This window comes from Antechinus flavipes, chromosome 1 (assembly GCF_016432865.1).
Source record: "Antechinus flavipes isolate AdamAnt ecotype Samford, QLD, Australia chromosome 1, AdamAnt_v2, whole genome shotgun sequence".
NCBI classification, from domain to species: domain Eukaryota; kingdom Metazoa; phylum Chordata; class Mammalia; order Dasyuromorphia; family Dasyuridae; genus Antechinus; species Antechinus flavipes.
In genome coordinates, this window is record NC_067398.1 from 233636083 (window position 1) to 233650463 (window position 14381).

Consider the following 14381-nt stretch of genomic DNA (forward strand, 5'->3'; position numbering starts at 1 on the left):
AGACATTACTTATTGAACAAATTCACTTAAGTCATTATGTTAATCAATATTTATTAATTTTTAATGTGCAAAATATTATTGAACACCATAGGAGACTACAGAAAAAAAGATGCAGTTCCTTTCCTCAATGACCTTTGATAACTCAAGTATACAATCTTATTTTCCAACAAATTTGTGACAGTTTGATTCATGTTTTTAAAATTAATTTGGGATTTGTTAGAAAAAAAATTCTAGAAGACTACTGATAGTGGTTAATTATTTCTCTATTTCTGTATATTCTAAAAACAACTACTATTTGAGAACAGAAGTTAAGCTTTCTGAAAATTTAACTTGAATTATACTTAAAAGTTGATTATCAATTTGTTCTATCTTTTCCTAGTTTAAAAGAAAGTGTTAGAGTTTGGGGAATTTACTTTTGTTGGGTTAAGTTGTATATGTACAGGAATAACAAATCTGAGCACCTTAAGAATAATGGAGCAAAGAAAAGTCTATTTTGATAACAGTAGCTTCTGGCTGTTGTTGTTGGGGTTTTTCTTCAAATCAAAGGTAGAAAAGAAAAAAAAACACATTTCATTTTCAGCTTCAGACAGAATAGTAGATTTGTGAATAAAGAGAATGACAACAAAATCAAAATGTTGATGCTTCTTTTGCAATGTCTAGACCCTTCTGTAGAAGGAATTATTTTCATAAGGCACAGACAGAATCCATTTCCATGTAGAGTTCTTAATGGTTTCTGTCAGAACAAAATAGCTAGGAAACATATGGTATCCATTTCCCTGTATCACTTGGAAAAAATTTCACATGTAAATAAAACCAACATAAAAGTGTAGCCCTTTGAACTCAGGATCTTATACAATACATAAATATATTGGTACAATGTGCTCTTTGTGTTGACCCACTGAGTTACGAGTTTTTAATTTTTTTATTACATTCTGTGATACACATTTTTCAGGATTTTCTCGAGTCATTAAAATAGTTGGAAGTGTTTGTTACAAATCTTTAGGTCAAAATATGTACATTAGCAATGTTTGTGAATATTATTTTCACTTGCAGAAAACATAATTTTGTTGATTTTCAGTTGTGTCTGCTCTTCATGGCCCTGATTAGGATTTTCTTGACAAAGATGATGAAATATTTTGCCATTTCCTTCTTGAGATCATTTTTTTGGGTGACAAAACTGAGGCAAAAATAATTAGCCACTTATTTGCCCACAGTCCTGCAGCTAGTAAATGTCTGAAGCCAGATTTGAACTCAAGAAGATGAGTTTTCCTGACTCCAGACCTGGCACTCTATTCACCAGGCCACCTATTTAGGATAGTCCATAATCTTTGAATGCTATGAATTAGATTATGTCATTATGAGAGATAGCATTAAATAGTGAAAACACAGCAGACTTAAATTTAGGAGACCTGGAGATAGATTTCAGCTTTGCTGCTCCCTATCTGTTTGTGCTGAGGAAAGTCTATTAATTTCTCTGTGCCTTTTTGGTCTCTTCTTCTAGATATTTTCTTTTCTCTGATTTTTCATGGTTCTACTTCCTCCTGATTTTCCTTCTACTTTTCTAACATTTTTCAGTGTCTTTTGCTGACTCATCCATATCATTCTTGCTAATTCTGAGTTTACCCTATGATTTTTCCTTGAACTCTCTTCTCTTCCTTCTCTACACTCTTTCATTCATTGGCTCCCATGGGCTGAATTATTATTTCAGCAGGTAACTCTCAGATCTATATAACCAACCCTAAAATCTTTCCTCAGTTCTAATCCCACATCACAAACCCTTTATCAGACTTTCTGAAGAGAAAGCCTTACAGACATCTCAATCAGTATGTCTAAAATCCAGCTAATTATCTTTTACTTTTTATTTATTGTAAATTGTTTTTTAAATATATATAATGAACTCATCGTGCTACTTTTAAAAACTATCTTGCTTCTCTGTGTTTCCCTCTGAAATCCTTTTATTCTCCTCTCTGTAATTTAAATATGCTTCAATAATGTATTTAATTTCCACTCTTTTCTGGGCAACACTATACTTACTCCACCCACCCCACCCCCACCCAAATCTAAGTCTCCCTCTCCATCAAAAAGGAAAAAAAAAACAATCAATGAAAAAAAAATGCTAAGTAAAGTCAAACAAATCTTTTTTCTAGTCTAAAAATGTATCTCATTCTATACTTTGGATCTATAACTAGAGCTCATTAGTTAAGTGGCAGTGGATAAAGTGGATGACCTGGATTCAGTATGATCTAAATTCAAATTCTGAGTCATATATTAGCTGTGTGACCTATTGAAAAGTCTCAACTTCTCTTTGCCTCAGTTTCCTCATCTGTAGGATGGTGATAATAACAGTAACTACATTTCAAAGTTGTCATAAGGATCAAATAAAATAACTTATATAAAGCACTTTACAAACTTTAAAATGATAGACAAATCATAGTTATTATCATTAATCCTCCCAAAATATTCCACTTTCACATTTTTGTTTCTTTCAAGGAAAATTCTTCTAATTTCCCTGATTTGCAACCTTATTATTCTTGACTTTTTATTCCTCAAATTCCATAAGCAATCATTAGTCAAATTCTATCATTTCTTAATTCCACAAAATCTTTTTATGTTTGCCCTTCTCACTTTTCACACATCTTCTATCTTAGTTCAGGTTCTCATCACCTCGGAATGTATTGGATGATGTATTGGAATGATCTCTAACTGGTTTCTCCATTTCAAATCTCTACCCACTTCAATTCAGTTTTCACATGGTTGCTAAAATTATTTTCTTTAAAAAATTTTTTTCATTTTTATTATTTAACATATTTATACATAAGAAATACATTATATATAATTTTATTATTTAATAAACAGCAGACATAACCATATCAGTATAAAAAAGAAAAAACAAAAAAGGGTCATAAAGTTGTTTATCATGTTCACTTTGATTTCCCCCCCAACTAATTAAAACTTTTAAAAAATTCAAATTTGACACAGTAATTTCAACACTGCCATGTTTAAAAATGTCCCTTTCTGAACATCATTTTGCTCTCTTCTTTTTAAATAATTCATTGATGATTTTTCTTTATTTTCTTCCTTTTCTTTTGAATATCACTATCACTCCTAAATTTCCCCATTCTCCCCCAAAACAAAAATTTGAAAGTTCCTCCTTGCAAAAATTAATCATTATACAATTAATTAATTATCAATAATTTTTATTATTAATTAATAAATTAAATTAATAATTTAAATTAATAAATTAAAATTAAATTAATAATTTATGTATACAAAATAAATTTTTCCTTGTGTCGGAAAAAGTATGTCTCATTTTGTACTTCTAGTCCATCTTCTCTGTGAGAAGTAAAAGAATAAGTCATTATGAGTCTCCCAGAATTGTAATCAGTCAATAATTTTTAATTGTATAATGTTCTTGCTCCCAATTTCATTTTGCATGAGGTCATATAAATCCACCTAAGTTTCTCTGAATTTCTAAAATGCAAATAATTCTATTTCATTCATAATTTGTAATTTCTTAAGGCATTTTCCAATTGATTAGTATTCTCTTTGTTTCCAAGTCTTTGGTACAAGAAAAGTGATGCTATAAATATTTTCCTACACATAAATCTTTTCTTTATCTTTGACCCCTTTAAGAAAAATATCTAGTAGTGAGATTTCGGGGTGATTTCAGGTATATAGTTCCAAATTGTTTTTCAGATTGGCTTGATCACTTCATAGTGATCTGTGTGCCTGTCCTTCCACAGCTCTTTCAATGGTCACTTTCATTTTTTTTGTCTTTGTACATGTGTTTTGTAAGAAGTACAATCTCAAAATGTGTTTGGTAAGAAGTACAATCTCAAAGTTGTCTTAATTTTTATTTCTTTTATAGTTAGTAATTTGGAGCATTTTCTTCATAGAATTGTTGATAGCTTACCTTTCTTCTCTTGAGAACTCCCTGTTCATATTTCATTGGGGGAATAGCTATCATGCCATTATTTGTGTCAGTTACTTAAATATTTTGGATATGAGACCTTTATTGGAGAAATTTCCTACAATAATTTCTCCCCATTAACTCTTAATTATTTCTTTTCTAATTCTAACAGCATTGACTTTATCCAGAAACATTTTAACTTTATATAATCAAAATAGTGTATTTTTATCGTCTGTGATTCTATCACTTGAGAACTCTTTTCCTATCCATAATTGTGAAATTTATCTCTACTTGTTTATGATATGAAATTTTATTTGTAGATGTATTCATTTTGCATTTGTTGTAGTACATAATGTGAGACACTGTGCTAATCTAAATTTTCCAGATTGTTTTTAGCTTTCCTGGCATATTTTGTTGAATAAATATTCCTTACCTCAGTATAATTGGAGTTCTTGGTCTTATAGAATAATATCCTACTATATTTAATAACTTCTAGGTCTTGTGTACCTTATTTATTCCTCTGATCAATTTTGCTGGGTTTGGATGTGGCACTTAGGATAAAAATATAGGGACAAAAACTTTGTAAGGTATAGTTTTATAGGAAATTCTTAAATGAGGATGTTCTTTCTATCAATACAGATTGGCATCTTCTCTGCAATTTAAAATCTTAGTTATTTAGAGAGCTAAGTGACTTGTCAAGGTTCACATAGTCAGCATCTTCCAGAGACAGGAATGGAAACCAGGTTTTCCCAGATCTTAGGCTAGCTCTACATTCATCATCAGTATACATTTTTAATATAGTACAATAATTTTGATAATTACTGCTTTGAAGTATGATTAATTAGAAGTCTGGTGCTACTAGGACCCTTTAGTGACCACTTTTTGTAATTATGTCTCTTGAAATTTTGAATTATATGTTCCTTCAAATGAAGGTTGCTATTTTTTTTCCAGTTTGGTAACCATATCTGACATTTAATAAATACTTTATTTGACTTGATGATGTAATTATTATTGCACCAAATTTGCAAATTAATTTATGTAGTAGCATAATATGTATTTTATAGGCATGGCTCCATCATAAGCAGTTAAAAAGATTACTGCTTTGTAGTAGTGTTTGCAGTGTGATCCTACTAGACTTCTCTTTTTCCCCCCATCATTTCCCTCCTGCTTCTTGAATATTTTTTTCTCTCCAGGATTTTGTTAAATTACAAATGGTTCAGAAATAAATTAGGAAAATAAGTAGAGGCAACTGTTGTTGAAAAATATTTTATTTAGGATAGATAAATAGAAGATTTGATAGATAATCAAGTTAATAGATAAAAAGAAGAGAGCCATAGGACATCAGCTTGAGAGGATAGAAGGATTTGATGAAAAAAAAAATTTAAGAATATGAAAAAAAATTATAAAGGATATGGGAAGACGAGCATTTTGTAGGTAAATAAATAAAGTTAGGAAGAATTTGAAGAGACAGTAAACATAATTTAAAAAATACTATTTCCAAGAGGTAAATTCAGAAAAAAGGTGAGTTAACACCATATTTATAAGTATATCCTCAGCAATGACTTGGATTTTAGAACTCTGAGAGAAGCTGAAATAAATGAAACAAAAAACAAAAAGTAAAATTATAACTGAAATAATAGTTCTGGAAGGAAGAATTAAGAGAATTAAATAGCTGAGATAAGAAGGTAGAAGCTATTACAAAAATGATCATTCAATTCCATTTGTTTATATTCTGATTTTCAGTAAGAGTAGATATAAGTAATTCAAAAAAAGAAGACATTAGTAGCTGGGGGAATTGGAAAAGGTCTCCTGTAGAAGATGCAATTTGTGCTGTCTTGAAGGAAGCTGCAGAAACTAGCAGGTAGATATCAAGAAGCAAAGCATTACAAGCATGAGGGACAGGCAGTGCAAATACCCAGAGATGAGAGATGAAGTGTCTTATCAGAAGAGTCTCAATTAGGACAGCATAGTTTAATCATACTATTCATGGAGGTAAATAACATATGAGATGATCAGAAATGTAAAAAGAGGCTGTATTCTAAAGAGCTTTTCATGTTGGAAGATTTAGATTTTATTTTGGAAGGTAGCAGGATTTAGTGAGCAGCAAATGAAATGGTCAGATCTACCATTAGAAAAATCACTTTGGCGATAGAATGGAGAATATATTGCAGTGAGGAGATATTTGAGGTAGGGGGCCAGTTAATAATATTTTAGTTGGGAGGTGATGAGGATCTTAATTAGGATTGTTGCTATATGAATAGAGGGAAGGCAATGTATATGAGAGATGGAAAGAAGAAATGACAAGATTTGGAGATGAAATAAGAATGTGAAGGTTTCAAGCTTAGGTGACGGGGAAGATTATGGTGCTATCAATAGTTAAAAGGAAGTTTAAAAGGGAAGGTTTGAGAGAAAAGTTAATGAGTTTGGTTTTGGACATGTTTAGATTGAGCTACATAGAGGATATATACTTTGGGATGTCCAAGAGATATTTGGAGATGTGTGAATATAGCACAACTGAGAGACTGGATTTTTCTGGATTTGTGGATCATCTATAGAGTGATGGTAATTGAATCCAAGGGAACCAATGAGACTATTAAATGAAAAAGTATAGGGCAAAAACAAGACTTATGAATTCTTATCAAGTGATCACTCATGACTCCAGAAGACAAATAATAAATAGCATGCTTCCAACTTCTTGATAGAGAGATAATGGACTATCAATTTAGAATGAGACATATATTTTGAAATATGGTCAATATGTGAATTTATTTTATTTTTCTCTTATCTATTAGAATGGAAGATGCTCCAAAAAGAAAAGGAAAAAAATGTGTCAATGAAACAATTAAAACTTGTACAGAAGAGAATAAAAAGATGCTCAGAAGGAGCTACAGATAAGCAGAAAAGCCTTGGCACTAATAAAAAAACTGGAATTTCAGTTTCAAAAGCAATCCATTTTTTGATCTTTTTATATGGGAATATTTGTGTTGTTGATGTTTATCATTTGGAATAACTTACAATTAAAATCCTGAAAATAAAGAAAGAAGCTCTCTTTAGATATCAGTCAGCGAAGTGGAAGAGATCCAAGGGCAGGATAGTACTGTGCTGTGAATCTTTTCCTCATGATTTTCCCTCCTAGCACAATAGTCCAGGCCTCCTCTAAACCATTCCTAGAATCTTAACATGAACTAGAATGAGACTAAGAAAATCAATCAGTTAATGAACATTTATTTAATGATCATATACCAAAGACTGAATTAATTCACAATCCTTGTCTGGGCTTCAGAAATTTTCTCCATTTTTAATGGATAAGAAAAATATCTAAAAGTTCACCCATTCCACTCTTACTAGTTTAGAAAATGCATAAGAATTTGCACAACAATACTTACCCATAGATTGAAGCCATCTGTCTCTGAGAGCCTACTCAGAACTGAGCCCCCACTCTCTCTTCTCTTCACACTCTATTACAAGTTTTTAAATACAAGTCCAAAGTCACATAGAATCACATGTTTGGAATGGACTATGAAAGTTCATTTATTAAATTATTACCTCTAAGAAAACTTTACCTTAACTAAGCTTGGAAAGAACATGGAAAAACTAGCCCAAACCTAAATCACAACCTGCCTTTCTCTTCATGATTTTTATCTTCCAATAAGTCTTTCAAAGGACTGATTGGTGCCTTACTCTTACAAGGGCCTAGGATTTAAATCTAAAGAGCTTGTCATATTCTCTCTTGTTTGGGAACTGTATGTAGTAGCCAATATGTAGCCATGTCTCTGGGAAAGTTGTGAACTTTTTGTCCAACTAAGTTTCAAATAGCTAAGAAGTGGTAACTATCAAAGCTTTATTTCTTATGCTTTTATTTCACTAAGTTATTTGTCCCTTGGAGGTCCCATCTCCATTTATTCTTTATTCCACTTGTTTCACCTAATAACCCCAAACTTCTAGTACAGAGGAAAAGGAAATTGTTCTCAAAAAGGGACATTGCCATGAGAAAGGCCAACAGGGAAAAGCATGAGAGGAGCTCACTCCTCATTATCCCTACCTCCATGGATGGAGCAAGGACTCAGATATTTTTATCTATTTATTTTAATATATATTTTATTTTATTTTATAATAACTTTATATTGACAGAATCCATGGCAGGTAATTTTTTTAACAATATTATCCCTTGCACTCGCTTCTGTTCTGATTTTTCCCCTCCCTCCCTCCACCCCCTCCCCTAGATGGCAAGCAGTCCTATATATATTAGATATGTTGCAGTATATCCTAGATACAATATATGTTTGCAGAACCAAGCAGTTCTCTTGTTGCACAGGGAGAATTGGATTCAGAAGGTAAAAACAACTCAGAAAGAAAAACAAAAATGCAAACAGTTTACATACATTCCCCAGTGTTCTTTCTTTTGGTGTAGCTGCTTCTGTCCATCATTTATCAGTTGAAACTGAGTCTTTGTCAAAGAAATCCACTTCCATCAGAATACATCTTCATACAGTATTGTTGTTGAAGTATATAATGATCTCCTGGTTCTGCTCATTTCACTTAGCATCAGTTCATATAAGTGTCTCCAAGCCTCTCTGTATTCATCCTGCTGGTCATTCCTTACAGAACAACAATATTCCATAACATTCATATACCACAATTTACCCAGCCATTCTCCAGTTGATGGGCATCCATGGACTCAGATATTTTTAAATAGTTGTGTATTTTAATCTCAATTCAGGAATCACTCAGGTTCTGACAAGCTTATATAAAGTCACATCACAAACTTATATAAAGTTTTAGATAAAGGGCTGATGTGATACTAATAGTAGACTGCTCCATCATTCATGGGAAAGAGAGCAGAGCAGTTTGACCACTAAAATTGGGGTGTTATCTGTGATACATGTCAAGGAATAAGGAATATACCTCTATGTTCAGCAAGCCAAGTGACTGAAGAGAAAGCAATTCCCAGTTCCTAACTCACTTGAGTCTTGACATACATGCATAATAGTGGTGGTGCTATCTAGTCAAACTTTTTTTTTTTTGCCAACTTACATGCATGATCATAGATTTGGAGGTGGGAGGAATCTTAGAAGCTGTCTAATTCAGCTAACTCCATACTTCCCAGCAGAGGCAAGTGAAGTCCAGAAAGATAAAATGACAATTAGGTCACACAAGTGTCAGGCATGAGATTTGAACTTAGATTTTCTGAGTCCACAACAATTGTACTTTTTAGTGTATCATGCTATCATTTATATGTTACTTTCAAAATATTATGATTTTTAGGAGTATTCTGTTTTCTCAAATTAGATTATATACTTCAGGACTACAACAAACCACATCTTCTAATTCTATCATGTATTCTTCTGCTTCCAATACTTGGAATAATAGCCTTCCACCAAATGTGAATATACAATAAACCATGAGAAGTGATTTAATACAACTCTTCAAAATAGATAACCAACTAACCTATTTTTAAAATCTCTCTATTCACAAAATCCCTCTTCTCCTTGTCTCTTAGTGATTTGGTTCATGATTTTGTGTGTATGTGTGTGAGACAGAGAGAGAGAGAGATAGAGACAGACAGAGAGAGAGAAAGAGAGAGAGACAGACAAAAAGTGAGAGACAGAGACAGACAGACAGAAAGTGAGAGACAGAGAGAAAAGAGACAGACACACAGACACAGAGACACACAGATACACAGATTAGAATACCAAAGTTACAGAAACAAGATTTTATGCTCCTCCTAATAATCCTCTTTTAATATTTTAGTTTCTAGTTCTAGTTGGAACTGTGGAGTCTCAACTCTTATTGCAAATGCACAAAAGCCAACAGGAATTGCAGATGTATACAGTAAGTTTCGTCCTGTGAAGAGAGTTTCCCCCTTGAAACACCATCCAGAAACACTTGAGAACAATGAAAGCGATGATCAAAAGAATGAGAAGGTGGAGTACCAGAAAGGAGGACCTTTTGATCAACCACCTCCAACTGAAGAACTGTGCCCTGGAGATGGAGAGGTCCTTAAAAGTAAAAACCTTGAGCCCAGTGTTTTATTGGGAGAGCTGGAGCATTATGACCTCGATATGGATGAGATTCTGGATGTGCCCTACATTAAGTCAAGCCAACAGCTTGCATCTTTTACCAAGGCAGCTACAGAAAAGAGAATTTTGGGTATATGTTCAACAGTCAATGGCCTCTCTGGCAAGAGCAGCTCCACAGGAAATGCTGAGAGCTTAACAGCTAGCATGACACCCTTTTGTGTCTTGTCTCCAGTAAAAAGCTCTCACTTGAAAAAAGCTCAATCTCTTATTCTTGATCAGCACAAGCTTTCTACTGAAGATTCAGAGCTTTCCCCACCTCTGGTTTCATGCAACTCAGTCCATGAACCTGAAACCCAGAGCAAGGGCTTCCTTAACAAGGCATTTACTGATCCCAGCATACTAAAAGTTGAGAACATTGTACCAGGCAGCAGCCAGCTCAGGACTTTACACCTGCAATCCTCAGTCACAGAGCCCAAACTGGATGAGCAGAGTAGCCATGGGAACTGGAATTCAGGAAATCCAGAAGAAAGGGGCGAGGATATGAAAAAAATTAAGAGCATCTTGAACATTGTTAAAGAAGGACAGATATCTCTCTTGGTAAGTGTTCCTTTTTAACATATATAAATAGATTACAAATTGTGTTTAAGGGGATAATTTCATTAGCCGTAAATTAATAAACATATTTTGATTTTTGTTTTGATCTTGCAGTTTTATTTCAGAGACTTGGGTTGTTCAGTTCTCAAAATAAGTGGTTTTAGGGGGACAGATAAAATAAACTGCACTCAGTTTATTTTATTTCTATCTAATTACATATTCGACTGAATTCAGGCAAAATGCATCTTTTTTTCTGAAAATACCAACACTATTTTCAAAAAAATTAAAACTTAAACCTTTGCCTTTCAAAATGTGAGCAATTCACTCATTTGGTTAATGGTGGCTCATTCTGATGACAGACCCACTTAGAGGACAAAGTATTCCAAAGTGTTGATACCAAAATGTTCATTAAACAACCTTAAGAAGTTCCCTCCTTCTCCCTGCCCAAAGATTATTTACACCTTCACTTAAATGAAATTTTTCTTTAGTTCCCAGTTACTAAAAACTAGAGAAAAAATACTTCCAAAATGATTTAAGATAACCTTGTGATTAAAAAGCTCTAAAATGAAATACCTCCTTTTCAGAATGCCATATCCTCTACTGGCTTCCACATTAGAGTTAAATTTGAAACAAGAACAGTTGTAAATTGGTATTAACAATATGATGTTATAGAAATTATATTTAAAGACTTCAGTATGTATACTGATAGTGTTTTTCTATTTAATAAGCTTTTAGTGTCACTCTCAGTAATATGAGCTTTATCCATTATCAAAAATTATATTTTACACATGGTTTATATAAAAACATAATTATTTGAATGTAATTATATTGGGAGATATAAAAGAAGACATATTAAGTAATAGAACTACCATTGGATCTTAGATAGATCAGAGACTTGATAATTCTGTTACTTATTGGAAATGTAAGCCTGAGTGAATCATCTAACTTCTCAGTGTTTTAGTCATCTCATCTGTGAAATGGCAATAATAATACCTGCCTCATTTATTTCATAGAATTGGTATGAGGATCATAAATATTTGGAAAAACATTTTGAAAATAAGGTGCTATATAAATATTTGATATTAGTATGTAATTGAGTAAATAAAATATGGGCTTGCACCCCTAAAAACTTCTTTTTTCATCCCTTATTCTTTTTGTCTATTTCTCCCATTCTTTTTTCCCCCTTCTCCATGTTCCAAAAATAGAACACCCTCTTTCGTTCATTGTATCAGCTTCTTTTCTCCTGTCCGTGATAGCTGTAATAAATCAAAGAAGAACATAGTTGTACTTAGATAGAGAGACATGACCACAGACATTCTGAAAAACTAGAATAGGGATTAATTAATGCCTCTTGAACTAGCTCTAACAACTAAATTAGTATATCTGTACCAAAAATCACTGTAAACAGTATGGATGGCTAAGACTACAACTTTCTTAGGAGTTCATGTTTTAAAGCAGGGATTTTATATAAAAAATTTCCACCCAGTTACATGGGAAAATAATATTTAACATTGATTTAAAAAAAATTCAGGTTTCAAATTGCCCCTCTTCCCCCCTCATTTCCATCCTCCTTGAGACAGTACAAAATTTTATCAAGGTTGCACATTTCAATCATGTAAAACATACTACCATATCAGTCATGTTGTGAAAAAAGAGACTCAAAGAAGGGGGGGAATATGAAAAAATACAGAAAGTGAAAAATAGTATGTTTTGATTTGCATTCAGACTTCCTTGGTTTTTTTCTCTGGAAGTGTATAGCATTTTTCATCATGAGTCTTTTGGAATTGTCTTGAGTCATTGTGTTGCTGAGAATAACTAAATAATTCACAGTTGATCATTATACAATATTGCTGTTATTTTGTACAATGTTCTGGTTTGGCTCACTTCCCTTTGCATCAGTTCACATAATTCTTTCCATGTTTTTCTGAAATCAACTCACTCATCATTTTTTATAACGGTAATATTCCACTACAATCGCATATTATAACTTGTTCATCCATTCTGCAATTGATGGATTTCCAATTTTTTGTCAACATAAAAATAGTAAGGCAAGGGTTCTTAACCCCAATAGATTTGTGGATAAATTTCAAAGGATCCATAATCTTGAATGCAGAAAATAATTGCATCTTTATTTTCATAACCTCTAATTGAAATTTAGCATTTCTTCCAGTGACTTAGGAAAAAAAAATCTGGAAAGAGATCATAGACTTCATCAGCCTGCCAGTGAGATCCATCCCACAAAGAAGACTAAGAATCCCTGTTCTAAAATGTTTGATGAATTAAATGGAACTAATCTATTTAATAAGCTTTTTAATAACTTGTGGATAAGGTTGTAGAACATTACAAGAACTGTCTCTCTGCTACTACTCTCTTTACATAACCCCCCTTAGGGGATCAGCAGCTCATTCTGACCATTTGGATAATTTTTCTTCCTTTTCTATTTGCATAGCCACACCTAGCTGCAGACAACCTGGATAAAATTCATGATGAAAACGGAAACAATCTGTTGCATATTGCAGCCTCCCAAGGACATGCAGAATGTTTGCAACACCTTACTTCTTTGATGGGAGAAGACTGCCTAAATGAGAGAAACAATGACAAGCTAACACCTGCTGGACTAGCAATAAAGGTATGTCTATACCAGGAGCTCTGGACTTGCTCATAACTGATGATGATAGAACTCAGGTTTTTGTTTGAAGAATTCCAATGTTTCAGGGAATAATCAGGGTTTGCTGGGCAATCACTAATGATAAGCCCCTCCCTATTTAGCCAGACAGTTCCTTGGACAACAGACACAGCCTGTATCCAAGAACCCAATGTCATCTTCACCAAATGATGAGGAATCAAAAAGTATTAGAGCACAAAGAGTAAAGAATAAATGCCATATTTTTTTCTGGATGTGCTATTTTTTGTAAACCAAAAAAGCCAATAATTACACATTCATGTTTAATTTAAATTTAACACATGCTTTTTCTAAAGATGAAAAACTTTGATGACAAAAAATAAAGTATCTCTGAATCGAAAGTAACGTAACATAAAACAAAGCAAAACAAAAATCCTTTCACAGAAACTCATTTAATTACTTTTCTCTAAGTGAATACTTATAAATTCTTTTTCTCTTTTCAAAAGAAATCTCATTTGGAAATGCGATCTATATTTGGATAGATGTGGTAATATTTATATAACATTAGAACTTTTGATTTTTACAATGAACTATTTTTTTGGATTTTTTTATTTAAGGTCCAAGTTCATATCAATTAATTAATTTTAAAAAATGATCCAGTCTATTTGTTTTAATTCATACTTGCCTTAGTTTAGAGGTCTATATGAAACAATGTCTCCTTTGTTCCTTTGTTGATTTTTTAAAGTATATTCTTAAGACATGATAGCATTTAAATGCTTCAGAGAATCAAATGACTTCTTAATGGACCATATCTGATGTTTAAATGTCCTGAGTATCAAGCGTTGTTGAGAGTATTAGTTTAGGGCATTTGCAGAGCACAGCATGCACTTTGTCAGAAACTACACAAATTAATGTCAACAGGGGAGAATTTAAAACTTCAGCAGAATCTGCTTCAAGAAAACAGCCCTATAGTGCCTCAGTTAGAAGGGTAACTCTTTAATCAGTCAGTCATTAAACTTTGTGTCTACTATGTGCCAGGAATTCTGCTAAACAATAGAAATACAAACCAAAGTGGGGAAGAAAAGAAGGGAGAAAAACTGATCTGGACTCACCTTGTCCAGGGTGGAAGAACAAGATCTACTCACCATTCAGATCCAGCTCATAGATATTAGAGCTGATTCATTCTTCCTTAGGCCATATGCTCTTGTCCCCCCACTCCTTTCCTGAAGGCTCA

General features: G+C 32.8%; 1 protein-coding gene across 2 annotated transcripts in view; it reads left to right on the top strand.

Moving 5' to 3' along the window:
• Positions 1-14381, top strand: part of SNCAIP (synuclein alpha interacting protein) — a 199722-nt gene that overhangs the window by 148465 nt on the left and 36876 nt on the right. For both annotated transcript variants that reach the window (XM_051997926.1, XM_051997934.1), the window contains exons 4-5: positions 9662-10527; positions 12974-13153. In XM_051997926.1, the coding sequence (XP_051853886.1) occupies positions 9662-10527; positions 12974-13153 (1046 nt within the window). The remainder of the gene's footprint in view (positions 1-9661; positions 10528-12973; positions 13154-14381) is intronic.